We start from the raw sequence: 13,754 nt of genomic DNA, 5'->3' as shown, positions 1-13,754 counted from the left end.
ACTGGCTATTCACACCTCTCGAGCTGTGTAGAATGTTTCTGGGCGCTTTTTGCGTTTCTTGCACTCCTCACTCGCTGCTGGAAACACGAGAATAGAGAGCAAGGAACTTTAGTCTTGTTGTGCTTTGGCCTGCCTACCACTGTCACCAACCAATCCCCTCCTGCCATGGCTGATTGACATATGAACTTCTGGCGACCGCTGAATGAAAAAAAAAAAGGGCATTCATTTAAATGCCTATCTGCATATTCATAGAGGCACAGATAATCTCAGCTGAGGTGCATATCCACCTATTTGTTGATCCAGGTCGTTCTCCATTTTTAAAAAAAAACTAGGAAAAGGGGAGAGGGAGCCAGGTGTTAGGGTAGGACATTGGAGGCGGATATAGCGCTTCTTCGCCTCCATACATTTCTTGTGCTGGTCGCCTGCTCGTTGTCTGCTGGGGGGTAGCGCTTTTTAGGTTGGTGAATCCACTTTTGGGGATTTACCAACTTACAATTTAAAATGGCAGATGTAGCGAACAGTTTGATGGCCAGATGCAGGAGGTTGGCGACATCATGTGGAGTGGCCAGAATGTAATGTCTTCAGATGGTAAGCATGACACTAAATTTATGGCATGCAGAAAAGCCCTAGATATCTAGTGTTTTCTAAAGATAGGAAAGTTGGTGCACAAAAATTTACATCACACCTCTTAGAAAGTGAAAAGGGAGTTTAAAAATTACTGTCCTTTCAAAAATCCAGCATCAAAATAGAAACCCAAGTAGGAATCCTCCTGTGTCCTGAGTCATGCAAAAACAACCCCACAGAAATGTATCTCTGATCGTGAACAGATCATAACACTCTTCACCCCATACTCTTAGAGGGCTAGTGGCATCAGCAGTGATTTAGTTCTTAAAATGTTTGAACAATTTGTTGTGGTTAGGGTACAATTCTGAGGGCTTCTCAGACCTCATGATGGTGTCCTAAATGTTATAATTTGTCCAGTGGATAGTGCTTTCAGCAGAAGAGGGAAAGGCCAATACCAGGCTCCCAGGCCAAGCAAAATTATTCAGTACAGAGAAGGGAGGGGGGATCTCTCATGTTTGCTACACTTCTGTTTTGATTTGTTGCCACTGCTTCTTGTAAGAGCTAGCGTGTCAACAGCTCTGAACACGGCAATAAAAATGCAGCATATAAACATAATAAAGTACAGCAAGGACACAGCTTTCGGTCACACCACCTATTCTGCAATGCCACAGAGCAGAGTCCAAGCAACCTACCTGACATGTTCATTGAGGGTGTAGAGTTCATTGTTTTGCAGGCCTCCCCCTTTGAACACATTGATCACTGCTGTTTGAACACTGCCAAATAAAAGTGAGACAGTTAGGGCAGCCATAAACAATGCATGTCAGTGTGATTTACACTGCAGCAATGAAACTGCAGTCAAGAGCCCTGCAAATATATCAATAAGGAGAGAAAGAGATTAATTGTTCTTAAATTGCTTCTGCTTTCCCCACATTAGATTTGTTTGCCTATGTGCCAATCAGTCACAAACTGCACATACCAAGGGACTATATACACCTACTCACAGAAGCAAGAATACTGCTGTTATTACTTGTCTACCTTCACATGACTATTGTACGGCAAGGACAATGAACATATTAATCAGCAAGAAGATAATTCCAGGGGAAAACAAAATGAAGGAAATAAATATGTCACAATTGGAGATCAATGGGCAGATGTGTCCTTAACTGTAGAGTGCTGAGAGTAATTAACTGAGATTTTTTTTGCCATCAGTATGCAAGCAAATATGAGGGCTGGAGAATATGTATCACAGAGGACTACCCTTCACAGGAAGAAAAGGATAAATACAAGAGTTGTACATTACACAAAAGGTCACCATATTTCCGTTCCTGTTGTACTGTATAGCCAGTTAAGAGAGACATATCAGCCATGGTGAAAAGTAGAGGCTTCTCAATCAGGTTGTTATAATTTGTGCCCCATTTTCTCCCCAGTGGGAGTCCAAAATGGCTTATTATCTTGTTTGCCATCACTCCATTTTATCCTCATAACAACTACACTGTACGGGAGGTTAGGCAGAGAGTGTGAATGGCTCAAAGGCACCCAGGAAGCTGCATAGCACAGTAGCACAACCACTACACCATGCTGACACTTCTATTCCCCAATAAAGGAGATTTTCACTTATGTAGCATCATAGGGGTGGAGTGCTAGACTGACAGGATCTATTCCAGTTACAAAGCTCAATAAAGATGGCCTGATGTAGTTAGCACATGGACATCACTAGGTTGGAAGAAGAATAGATTGCAGTCAATTTCTCTTGCCTCCAAACAAACTGGGGCTATAAAGGAAAGGGCCCATTGTATGAGAATAAACTATCCAATATGTGACTCAGCCTAAGGAAGTTTTCATATGATTCTATTCACCTGTTCCATGCTGAATTTGAACTGATATTCAGAGACTGCCGAGCTGCCAGAAACCGTGGCAAGTCTGTCAGTACCGGGGAACTCATGAAGCGTGGCCGGGGTCTCCGGAATGAGCCCATCTTCTGAAACTGGAAGACAAGAGGGGAGGCTGTGGTAGAACCTTTAGTCATAGATGGAGGAGGGCCAGGAAATAGTTACTTGAAAGATGCAAAAAAGATGCAAGTGAACCAGTACAGATGTCTTTCTTCTTTTCTTCAAAGTCAGAATGAAACCTGTAGCGACAGAGAGAGAGAGAGAGAGAGGCTTAGAACTGAGACTTGACAAATATATAACAAATATGAAACACGTTAGTTTTAAAGCACCAGGATTCTGTTGCAAGGAACAACTTACTGACGACGCAATGCAACTAACCCCCCACCCCATCCCCCTTGTCTGAATTGTTGCACTCGCTTCTGCCTGTCTGGTCCATCAAGTGCTGAGTTATTTCCATAAAATATTTTTTCAGTTCAAATCTGTTGCTTGTAGAAATTAAGAAATACATAACCACTGAGAGGAAAGTTTCACTGCTTTTGTTTTTAGAAACAACGGGTAAAGAAGAACAACACCTAAACTGAAGTTGACAGTCTGCTTTGCTTGAAGATTTTTTACTTAAAATGGCTATGGAAACTGCTTATCTCAAATTAAAAAGACTGTTGAAATATACATCCATCCATAATGTATTAATCAAAAGACATTTCTTCAAACAAACTATCGTTTAAAACTGGTTGACATGTTCTGAAATTCTAATAAGCTGGTTGACATGTTCAATTCCCAAATGATTTTACAACCTCTACCGGAGTTTTAAAAACCCCAAACATTTCAAACCTAGGAGAATGCCTCAGCCTGGGAGTATCAAAGCTGTCCTTCAGTGTTATTTGTCAGTGAAAATTTCCTTTCAAGTTCAGAGACAACCTTAGGTTTAGGATTGTTACTAGGCCAGAGGGAAATTATTTTTGTCACCAAGCCTAATTCTTCTGCTTTGTTTAGCTTCGAGTTAGAATTAAACAAATGGACACTATAGAAAAGCACATGCTCTTTTAAAATTTAAAATCAGCTATGCCAAGTTGTGCTTAATAGGCAGCAAACATGTTCCCATGTTCATCTGTTGTGTGATTAAGAATGTCCACAAAAAGTAGCAGACCATATCTCAACCCAGCCATTAACACAACATGGCCTTAGTCCAGGAGTCTCCAAATGGTAAATTTTGAGGTACCAGTAGCTTGCAGACAGCTGCAGAGTCATTTGTGAATCCTCAAAAAGACTCAAAAAATTATTGCCAAAAAAAAGCCCTCACACTAATTTAAAAATAAACTGTATTTTTTCTATACTGCCAAACTGATGTTTGTACTTCGAGGCCAGAACAAAAATTGGTAACATGCTGGGGCAGAGACTACAGCTTGTTAAGGAAACGTTGATTCCTTACAGCAGGAATCCTCAACCTTTCTGAGCCTGTGGAATTCTGGAATTCTGACACAGTGCAATAGGTACTGGCAAAAATGGTTCCTGCATGAGGTGGAGCCAGCTATAAAATGGTTACCTTCAGCCATACAGTAAAGATTCTTGTGCTGTAGTTGCAGTGTCCACCAAAGTAACATTTAAAAACCTGTACAGCCAATCAAATCCCCAGAAGCCAAGAAGAAGTCCTGGTGGGGGGAAAATCCCACCTGGCCATGTGTAATTTCTAAAAACACTAGCTGGGTTCCAGAAAAGGTCTCTGCTAGTATCATGTTGGGAAGCTCTGCCTCAGGCAATCTGCTCTCTCTTAACTTCAGCCCTCAGTTAGCAGACAAGGAGATGGGAAGCCGGGTTCCAGCAGGTTCTGACTACGCCTTTGGATGCAGAAGTTTTCCGGAAGACTGCTTAGGAGCCTCGGGCTGGAATTTAGGAAACTACCAAAGACTTTCTACCAAGAAGCAGCGGGCAGGAGTTCAGGTCTCCATTGGGGGAGCAGCCAAGGAACACCAAGTCCAGGCTCCCAAGAAGTTCAGGGGCTGAACTTTTCTGGCAACTGAAGAACTTGTCCACAGACCCCCATTCTCCCCTCATGCACCCTGCAGAATGCCAGGTCATTTCAATCCATGGACCCTCGGGAAAAAAACATCTGGCCACCCCATGTATCTTCAGAGTCCCACAGCTTCCATTGCTGAGCATGTGGCACCAGCTGCAGAGGTACATCAGAGCCCCATGGAGGACAGGCCAGGATGGCACCTTGAGCTCACAAGAGAGGAGAAAGTGGAGCCACATTGGAAGACCTGACTTGCAGAGCAGCGGCCTCAGGGAGATCTGACCTGCTCACCTGTCAGAGGTAGGCAGAGGAACCATCAGATGTATGGGAAGAAATTGGGACAGAGGTGATCGGGAGGAGACAAAATCGGACCAAGACCCGCCGGCGAGAGACAGTAGGTGAGCATCTGTCATATGGAGGAGACCATGTTCTGGGGAGACCCTGTTTGCACAGATATTGCCAGGGCCAGGAACAGCAGAGCCTCACCAGGTAAAGGGAATGCCACCACCATCTACTGGTAGCACAGAGATACCAACCTAGGCAGCAACTCACAGCTAGGGTTACCCAGCCCTGCGGACCATTTGGACACACTGGACTACAGAACAAAGATTTTAGTAGCTAGGTTATTGGTGAGGGTGGCCCTGGAGCTCAACCTGTCCATTAGTCAGCTCATGGGTTGTGTGGGGGGAGGGTAATAGGTAGTAGATAGGCTAGTTAGATGGTATTAGTGTCAAGGGTTATTCAGTCTGGGGATACAGTGAACAGATATGGGGAGGGAAAGGAATCAGATGGGTCTAGAGATCCCAGTCATCATGGGCCAATGGAGATATGGCAGTGGGAGGAGGCAGGATGATAGAAGGTCCACGGGATGGCAAGGCCCAGCAGGTTCTTGGCCATGAGGAGGAGGCAGCTGCCTGGGCATTGCAGTTCCCCAAGTTACTGATTCTGGGTGACTTCAACATCCACATGGGCTTGCTGTCTTCACAACTTGGTCTGGACCTGGTGTTGAGCAAGGTGACGCTAGGGCTCTTTCAATTTGTTGCCAGTCCCACCCATCAGGGTGGCCTTATCCTCGACTTGATCTTTGCTGCTGGGATAGAAGTGGATCTGATGGTGACTATGGTCATCCCATGGTCAGACCACTATACCTGGAAAGCCCAGCTCCAGGTCCCACTCTCTACCTGTTTTGGTGGTGGGCATATTATAGTCTGCCCAGAGAGACCTATGGAACTGGATAGATTTTTGAATGCTCTGAAGGACCCAATTCCCCCCGCTTACTTGCTGACAGCTCTGGTAGAGAACTGGCAATCCTGTCTATCAGTGGCCATTAACGAGATTGTTCCCTGATGCCTTCTCCACTCTCCACTCAGTGCTCCATGGTATTTGGCAGAGCTTTGGGAGAGGAGGAGGGAAATGAGATGACTAGTGTGAGTGTGAAGGAAGGCATGCAATGAGGCTTCAAGAACATCTTCTAGCATGTATATGAGGATATATGAGATGGCAGTGAAGGTAGCTAAATGTGAGTTTTATGCCTCCTCCATCGTGTCCGTGAGATATCACCAGGCACAATTGTTTAGAGAAATTCAGTCCCTTACTGCCCCCAAGAAAGGGCACCAAAATTGTAGTCAATCACATTTTAGCTGTGAGGCATCAGCAAGCTTTTTCGTGGATAAAATATCATAACTGCACTGCGACCTCCCTGCTACAGTTGATACAGAAAGGGAACTGGAGGACCCTTGGCCATCTCAGAAGCTTACATTTGATGGCTTCAGGCATATCTTAGAAACCAAAAGGGACAAGTTATTGAAATCACTGAGGGCAACTACTTCCCCCTCAGATCCCTGCCCATCTTGGTTGCTTAAAAAAACCAGCAGATGAGGTCCTCTCACAGAGATTATTAAGGGCCATTCCACACAACCGCCTATGTAGCCAAATGTAAGTGCTACTATAAAGGACTACAGTTAATAGTGGCAGTCTTGTTAACGCACACAGCAGCTCCTACTGGAACAAAGGCTCTCCCACTAGCGCTGTTTTCATTACCCACAAGTTTCCGGTCTTGCCGGAATTGCAACAAAGGAGGCGATATTTTTCCGTGCTTCTTCCCGACCCCGGCTGTCAATCAAACAGAAGAGCCAAAGAAATGTTGTGTTCGTGCTCCCGAAAAGCCCCTTTCCCTTTTTTAAAAACAGTAGCAATGAATATTTGTTCATTCGATGTCTCAGAAAGACCTTTTTCGCTGGCATAGGAGCTGGTGCTTAATCGTTTACACACTCTTCAAGTAAAAAAAAAAAACCCTCCCCCCCAATGGGTGCTATTTTTGGCCGAAAATAACAGGCAATGTCGAACAGGGGACTGTATTGTGCTCGGAAAGTTTAAAAACAATTGCAGAAGGGAGCTTTGTTTTACTGTTAAGCACTTCTATGGAGGGACTTCAGCCGAAGAAGCCTCGTTTATTCATTGCTTTCACCGTTTTAAGGGGGGGGAATGGCGATCGCATCTCTGGAAGCTTGGGGGTGAAAGCTAGGGAGAGACATTCTTTCTACCGGTATATTGAGAATGCACATGTCCTTTTCGGATGTGTTGCAGGTTGTTCTCAGGAGTGAAGCGTTTTTTAAAGGGGGAATCCACTTTTGACGATTCCCCAAAAAGCGCTACATCGAAGCACTTTTTGTGGGAGTGTTGCAAGAGTGTTGCAGATTGTGTACAATGTCATGCATGTTAAAAAAAGCGTTTCACAACAGTTAGACTTCAGCTATATTAGCGCTGTGCAGAATGGCCCTAACTTCTCCCTGTCATCTGGTGAGTTCCCTGAGGCAGTGGTCTGCCCCCTGCTGAAGAAAACATAACTTGATCTATCTTGCATCTGGTGTTTCTGGGGAAAGTGGTTAAACAGGGCACCGTGGATTAGCTCCTAGCATACTTGGAGGAAACTTCAGCACTCAATCCTTTCCAGTTGGGCTCCCATCCTGATCACGGGGTGAAAACAGTGCTGGTGGCCCTGATGGGTAATCTAGATAGAGGTGGTTTGGCATACTTGTGCTTCTAGATCTGTCAGCTGTGTTTGGTCAACCATGAGGTGCTAACCTGTCACTTCATCAGTGCAGTGATCCATGGGACAGCCCTTCAATGGCTGGTCTCCTTCCTTAGAAACTGGACAGAGAGGGTGACTGTAGGGGAAAATCTTCTGTGGCCTCAATGACTCCCTTGTGGAGTCCCACAGGGGATGACCCTCTCCCTACATTGTTTAACCCTTTGGCCAGCTGATCCAGAGTTATGGGCTGGATTGTAACCAATCCACAGATGACACCCAGCTCCTGATGGATGGATGGCCCAAATCCGCCCCCTCCAAAACATTTACCAGATGTTTGGAAGCAGTGATGGCTTGGGTTCAATCAGAATGGCCTGAGACAAAATCTTTCCAAGATGGGGGTCTTGTGGCTGGGTCAGAAAGTGCCAGATCAGGAACCATGCCTTCCCTACCCAGATGGGGTGCAATTCAAGACCTTACCCTAGGTCAGGAATTTGGAAGTGATTTTTGACGCTTCCTTATCAATGGAGGAGCAGGTCACCAGAGTAGCCCAGCTGGCTTTTCCCCATCTTCACCAAGCAAGCCTAATAGTGCCCTATCTGTCCCCAGAACACCTGGCTACAGTGATCTATGCAACGATCACCTCCAGACCGGATTTCTGTAACTCGCCCCAAAAGGGTCTTCCCTTGTCCTTGACCTGCAAGTTGCAAGTGGTGCAGAATGTGGCTGCTAAGGTCCTCACCAGAACATCTTGAAGGGCCCATATTCAGCCAATGTTGAAGCAGCTGCATTGGTTACCAGTGGTGTGCCGGATCAAATTCAAGGTTTTGGTACTTACTTTCAAGGTTTGGGCCCTGCATATCTAAGGGACCGTCTATCTTCTAATGTCCCCCGCAGAGCTCTTTGCTCTGCATATATGAACAGACTGGAGGTGTGCCTGGCCTTGAACAGGGCCAAGGACTTTTCAATCCTAGCCCCCACCTAGTGGAATGAGTTCCCAGACGAGCTGAGGGCCCTTTCGGAGCTATCACAGTTCTTCAGGGCTTGTAAGGCAGAGTTCTTCCATTTGGCCTTTGGTTGAGGCTAGGGCTGGAAGATCCTGGATCCCCCCTCCCCAACTGGGGGTGGCTGTCGTGACTGATACCAACTTATTCCACCAACTGCAAATTACGGGCTGGTTGACCAGGGCTTCGTGGATGGTTAAGTATTGGGGAATGTTTTTTTGCTGACATTGTTGTTGCTGTTATTTATTATGTTTATTTTAATTGTATTTTTGGGTTTTAACTGAATTTTGTGGTTTTAATCTATAACCCGCTGTGAGCCTGCATTGCCAAGAGCAGTGGGTAATAAATCAAATAAATAAATAAGACACACAGAACCTTTCCTGTTGTAGCACAACACAAACTGTGGAACTCCTCTCAGAGGCCTGCCCAGCACCAGATTTGCAGTCTTTTAGAAGAAGAAGAAGAGTTGGTTCTTATATGCCGCTTTTCCCTACCCGAAGGAGGCTCAAAGCGGCTTACAGTCGCCTTCCCATTCCTCTCCCCACAACAGACACCCTGTGGGGTGGGTGAGGCTGAGAGAGCGCTGATATCACTGCCCGGTCAGAGCAGTTTTATCAGTGCCATGGCGAGCCCAAGGTCACCCAGCTGGTTGCATGTGGGGGAGTGCAGAATCGAACCTGGCATGCCAGATTAGAAGTCGGCACTCCTAACCACTACACCAAACTGGCTCTCACCCAGCAAAGATACATTCATTCTCCTGTGCTTTTATACATGTTGTCATCCCACAGTAAACATTTCAGCTGAAGTTTTATCGCTTTCATCTGAAGTCTTTGATCTCTGGATCACTGGTGGTTTTAAGTTGATTGTTACTGCTTTTATGGTTATGGCTTTTAGGCATGAAGTTTTAGATTTTCAGGACTGACCCACCTGATGCTGCTTTTAAGATTTTTATTTTTATGCTGTTGTTTCTCAAATGGTTTCCACATTTTTATTTAATGCCTCCTTAAACTCTTTTTTTTTTTTTGAGAATGTGGATTATAACTAAAACAAATAACAAAATACAATGGCATACCGGACATAAGATTTAAATATAGGAGACCGGTTTTCAAACTCCAGCTGAAAACTGCTGCGGACACCCTCTCTCAGTCTAACCTACTTCAGGGGGATCTCAGGAGAGCACTAAAACTCTACATTAGCATATTTCTGTATCAAGTAAACACTGCTGTGACTTTGTTGGAGAAATTCATTGCAATGATGTTCTTCTTCAACTGTAATCAAGTCCAGTGAATTCAGAAGAATGATCAAGGCATGAGGTGAATGAGCATCTCTTTTTTAAAAGCACAAACCATCTCTGTCGGAACAGTCACAATACTCCCAGGCTCTTAGTGACCATTTAGCTTATGCTTAGCCTGGCAAATGTAAGAGAAAATATGTGTTCTGAAGTACCTAACACAAACCCAGTTCCAGAACATTTCATTTCTCACACTTGAATGACAACAGTGTTTCCTTACACAGTTCCAAAGTTCCCAGGCTTCCTTTTGAATGCTTTCCATCTACCAAAAGGCAGCTCTTAGTCATTTGCTGGCCACACCCGTGCCACATACTCTTTATTGAGAGTAAGATATTATCCCTTGTGGTTAAGAATTATTTGTATAGTAATAGGGCTTTTAGGAGCCTTCTTGGCATTCTAATACCCCTGGCTACCAGAAACATGCAACATATAACAGGCACAATATGTATTTAACTGTGTGCTGTAAAACACGAGGAACCAATGTTCTTATACAAACATTCACACACATTGGCCAAAAGATAATTTCCACCATTTGACATTTTCCAGTGTTTCCTTGTTAAATTGAACAGAATTCCACAACCACACCAGCACTAATGAAAACATCCAACCAGTGGAGCCTAAAGTCTATTAATCACAGGACAGAAACTGCAATGAGGATCAGTCAGGGCAACATCAGCTTCTCTTACCAAGCAGAGTTGCCAATAACCATGCAGAACCTCCCCTCTCCACCCCTCCTCTCCTGTCCCCTCCCCCCCTTCTATTCTTGCTTGATAGACATTAACTTGCTTACAGCCAATTCTGCAGGCCAGATTGAAGATGGCTGGGGAAGTGGGCTTGTTAGTTTTACTTTTAATGATGTTTTAATTGCTTTATGAATTGTTTTAATTCATTGCTTTTTTCATTGCTGAATAATTTATTTATTATTCAGTTATATACAGCAATGGATTAAAATAATTTACCCAATAATGTTATTTATCACCATGCCCTGAAAAGCTTCAGCTGTCCATTTCTGCACATGAAACATCTATTAAAGGGGCAGAACATAGAATCATAGAGTTGGAAGGGGCCATCTAGTCCAACCCCTGCTCAACACAGGATTAGCCCAAAGCATTCTAAAGCATCCAAGAAAAGTGTGTATCCAACCTTTGCTTGAAGACTGCCAGTGAGGGGGAGCTCACCACCTCCTTAGGCAGCCTAACATCTCCTGATATATAGGAGCTTTTCTTTAAAGAACAAAAAGAGCTTATCAGTTTATGGAAGTCACACAGCAGGGGTGGCACTTTAAATAAAGGGGCTTTTAATAAAGGGAAAGGACGAGAAATTCATTAACACAAACACTTAAACATAATGCCTTAGTGAAAGGAGAATGTATACCTTTCTTGTTACAGCATGGGGGTTACACCAAAGTGCAAACATGTGACTGTAGGGAGATCCAGGGCTTTCTTTCATGGTTGCTGCTCCCCCACAGAAATTCTGGCACAGCTGCCTCTTAAATGGGTCCATCCATAACAAAAACTGGGTTTCAATGCATTCTGCATGGGCACATAAGGCTGAAAGAAATAAACACTAGACTTCTTACAATCCTAAATAAGGAAGAGGAGCTACTGCAAAAGAATTCTGCTAAATTGTGAGGAACTAGGTGGGAAAGTGAAAGTTCCTCACACCAAAACCAGAGTTCTAAACAATCTCACTTCCGGGGTTTGGGTGCATGTGTGTGTTTTTAAGCTCTCATGTCCTGTTACAGTTCTGCATACCTCCTCCCCACCACCAATAGCAATACAAGAACATACAGTATAAGCACAATTTCATAGGCAGAGTTTACAGTTTATAATAATCCTGATACTATGCCTGTTACCATCCCAAATGAGCATTTAAACAACAAATTATCCCTCCTCTTAACTTTAATCAGAGTTTATCCCTTAAAAATAATTAAAGACATTATCCATAAAGTAGTATATTAGGTTCAAGTCAAGTTACCCTTCTCACACCCTCAAAAACCATGCAAACCATTTTGTTTTCTGAACAGTTTTTATAATTATGTATGAACTGAGGAGCACTACAAAAGAAGCATGGGAACTGGGAGGGTAGCTAGTGAAAACTGCAGAACTAGAGATCAGCAAGAGATTTCCAAATGCCAAGTACATACAAAGAAGATGCACAAGCCACTCCTATACAAGTTTACTTAGAAGATACTCCCAACTTGGTCAAGCCAAGGTAATTTCAGATAAGAGTAAACACTGGCTTGCAAATTTAAACTGAAAATTCTGTTAAATTCATGGGTTCAGGGTGGACACAGACACTGGAAGTTATTTGAACTCTTTATTGTGATCCCAGTATGGTACAGGAAGAACTGAACTAAACCAACATCCACCCAAAAAAACCCAACTTATATACACAAGCAAAACAATGAATCTTCCTGCCAGTATGTGCCATTGATCAGTTTAAATGGAATGGATCTGGCAAGCAGGAACTAGCCATGCATTGGACAATTACATTGTAAACTATGATCCTGCCTTGAACCTCAAGTTCAGTCCTCAACAGGTCTACAGACTCAAGAAGTTCATTTTTAAAATCTGCTGTGGGACCAAAGCAAGGAGTTGCCAAGGAAAATTTCACAGTTCCTCACAAACTTTATCACATAGACTGGGAATTTCTAGAGACAGCCCCAACACTGGATTAAGAAAGGCCACTCTTTGTTTCCTCTCCACACATCAGAAATAGCAGCGTTCTTTTAATCTCTGTACGAAATACTACTTCCTCTTGTTGTTAACAATTTACCAATCCTATCTTTCTTTTGCTTTCAACTTTAGCATACTGGTCACTATGATCTGGATGACACCTCAATACAAAGAAACTGAATTTGGTAGGTCTTGCAAATATTTAGAAGCTTAACTTGAAAAAGCCAGGGTATTGGAATACAATATGCAGAAAGCTCAGAGATCAACAATAGCCTTCCACAGAACTGTGCAAACCCAGGCATTCAGACTTGATCTGCATTGAACAAAACCCCGAAGGGGCCATACGGGCCATCTAGTCCAACACCCTGTTCAATGCAAGGTCAACCTAAGCTCCTAAATTACCTCTTAAAAGTGTTTGTCCAGACTCTTCTTGAAGACTGCCAGTGATGGAGAGTTCACCACCTCCCTAAGCAGTCAATTCCACTGCTGAACTACTCACATTGTAACAAAATTAAATAAAATTCTAATATCCTGCCGGTATCTTTCCACACATAATCTTTCCTCAGCTGCCAACAGGAATAGTTCCCTGTACTCCTCTACGTGACAGCTTTTCAAATACTTAAATAGACCAATCATGTTCACCCTCAACCTCTTTTCCAGACTGAACATTCCTAAATCCCTCAAAACCCCAATTCAGCTAATAGAATTTAGTCACTCATAGATGCTCTTCAGCTAGCTAGAATTTTAAAGACCCAAATGTCCCACAGGGAACTAAAACATTACATGTGCTGAATCCCCTGTGGTTAAAATAAATGATTAATTCTGAAACCCTACTCTGTGGTGGTGCCATTCTGGTGGAAAGCTTTATCAGAGGGCACGCATGCCCTGTGGGACCTTGTTAGCTTCTGCAGGGATTGCAAGACAGAGCTCTGCCAACAGACTTTTAATTAGTCATTGCATATTGCTTGAGATTTTTGTATTGTTTCCACCAGATCATTTTACTTTTGAGTTGTTAGATGAAGACATGTTCAAGAGAAGATATTATTGCTTGTAAAGTGGTTTATCAAATTGTATTTTACTTCAGGTGCATTGTATTGGTCTTTATTCTTTATTACTTTAGCTGCAGTTGACCACCAAGGCTTCCTGAGGAACAGACTGGTCATCTAGAGATGATTTTTCTTCTGCAACAAATTAATATTTACCTGCCTGATCCAAGTCACATTGCTATGACTTAAAGCAATTAGTACACATGCCTGAAATGTTCAGATATTTTGGTCAAGATTACCAAT

At 43.4% G+C, this 13,754-nt stretch overlaps 1 protein-coding gene across 11 annotated transcripts in view; it reads right to left on the bottom strand.

The window, feature by feature from the left end:
• The window catches only part of PRR5L (proline rich 5 like), a 275,462-nt gene that overhangs the window by 49,597 nt on the left and 212,111 nt on the right, over nucleotides 1-13,754 (bottom strand). For 6 of the 11 annotated variants that reach the window (XM_077322187.1, XM_077322185.1, XM_077322183.1 and 3 more), the window contains exons 2-3: nucleotides 2,421-2,692; nucleotides 1,257-1,337 (exon numbers count right to left, since the gene is read on the bottom strand). In XM_077322187.1, the coding sequence (XP_077178302.1) occupies nucleotides 1,257-1,337; nucleotides 2,421-2,590 (251 nt within the window). In that variant the 5' untranslated portion in view covers nucleotides 2,591-2,692. Of the gene's footprint in view, nucleotides 1-1,256; nucleotides 1,338-2,420; nucleotides 2,693-11,161; nucleotides 11,338-13,754 lie in introns of all 11 variants that reach the window. The other 5 variants (XM_077322182.1, XM_077322181.1, XM_077322189.1 and 2 more) reach the window with 4 other exon arrangements.

Source organism: Paroedura picta, chromosome 2 (genome assembly GCF_049243985.1).
Source record: "Paroedura picta isolate Pp20150507F chromosome 2, Ppicta_v3.0, whole genome shotgun sequence".
Classification (NCBI taxonomy): Eukaryota; Metazoa; Chordata; class Lepidosauria; order Squamata; family Gekkonidae; genus Paroedura; species Paroedura picta.
This window is presented reverse-complemented; position numbering and strand designations above follow the sequence as displayed.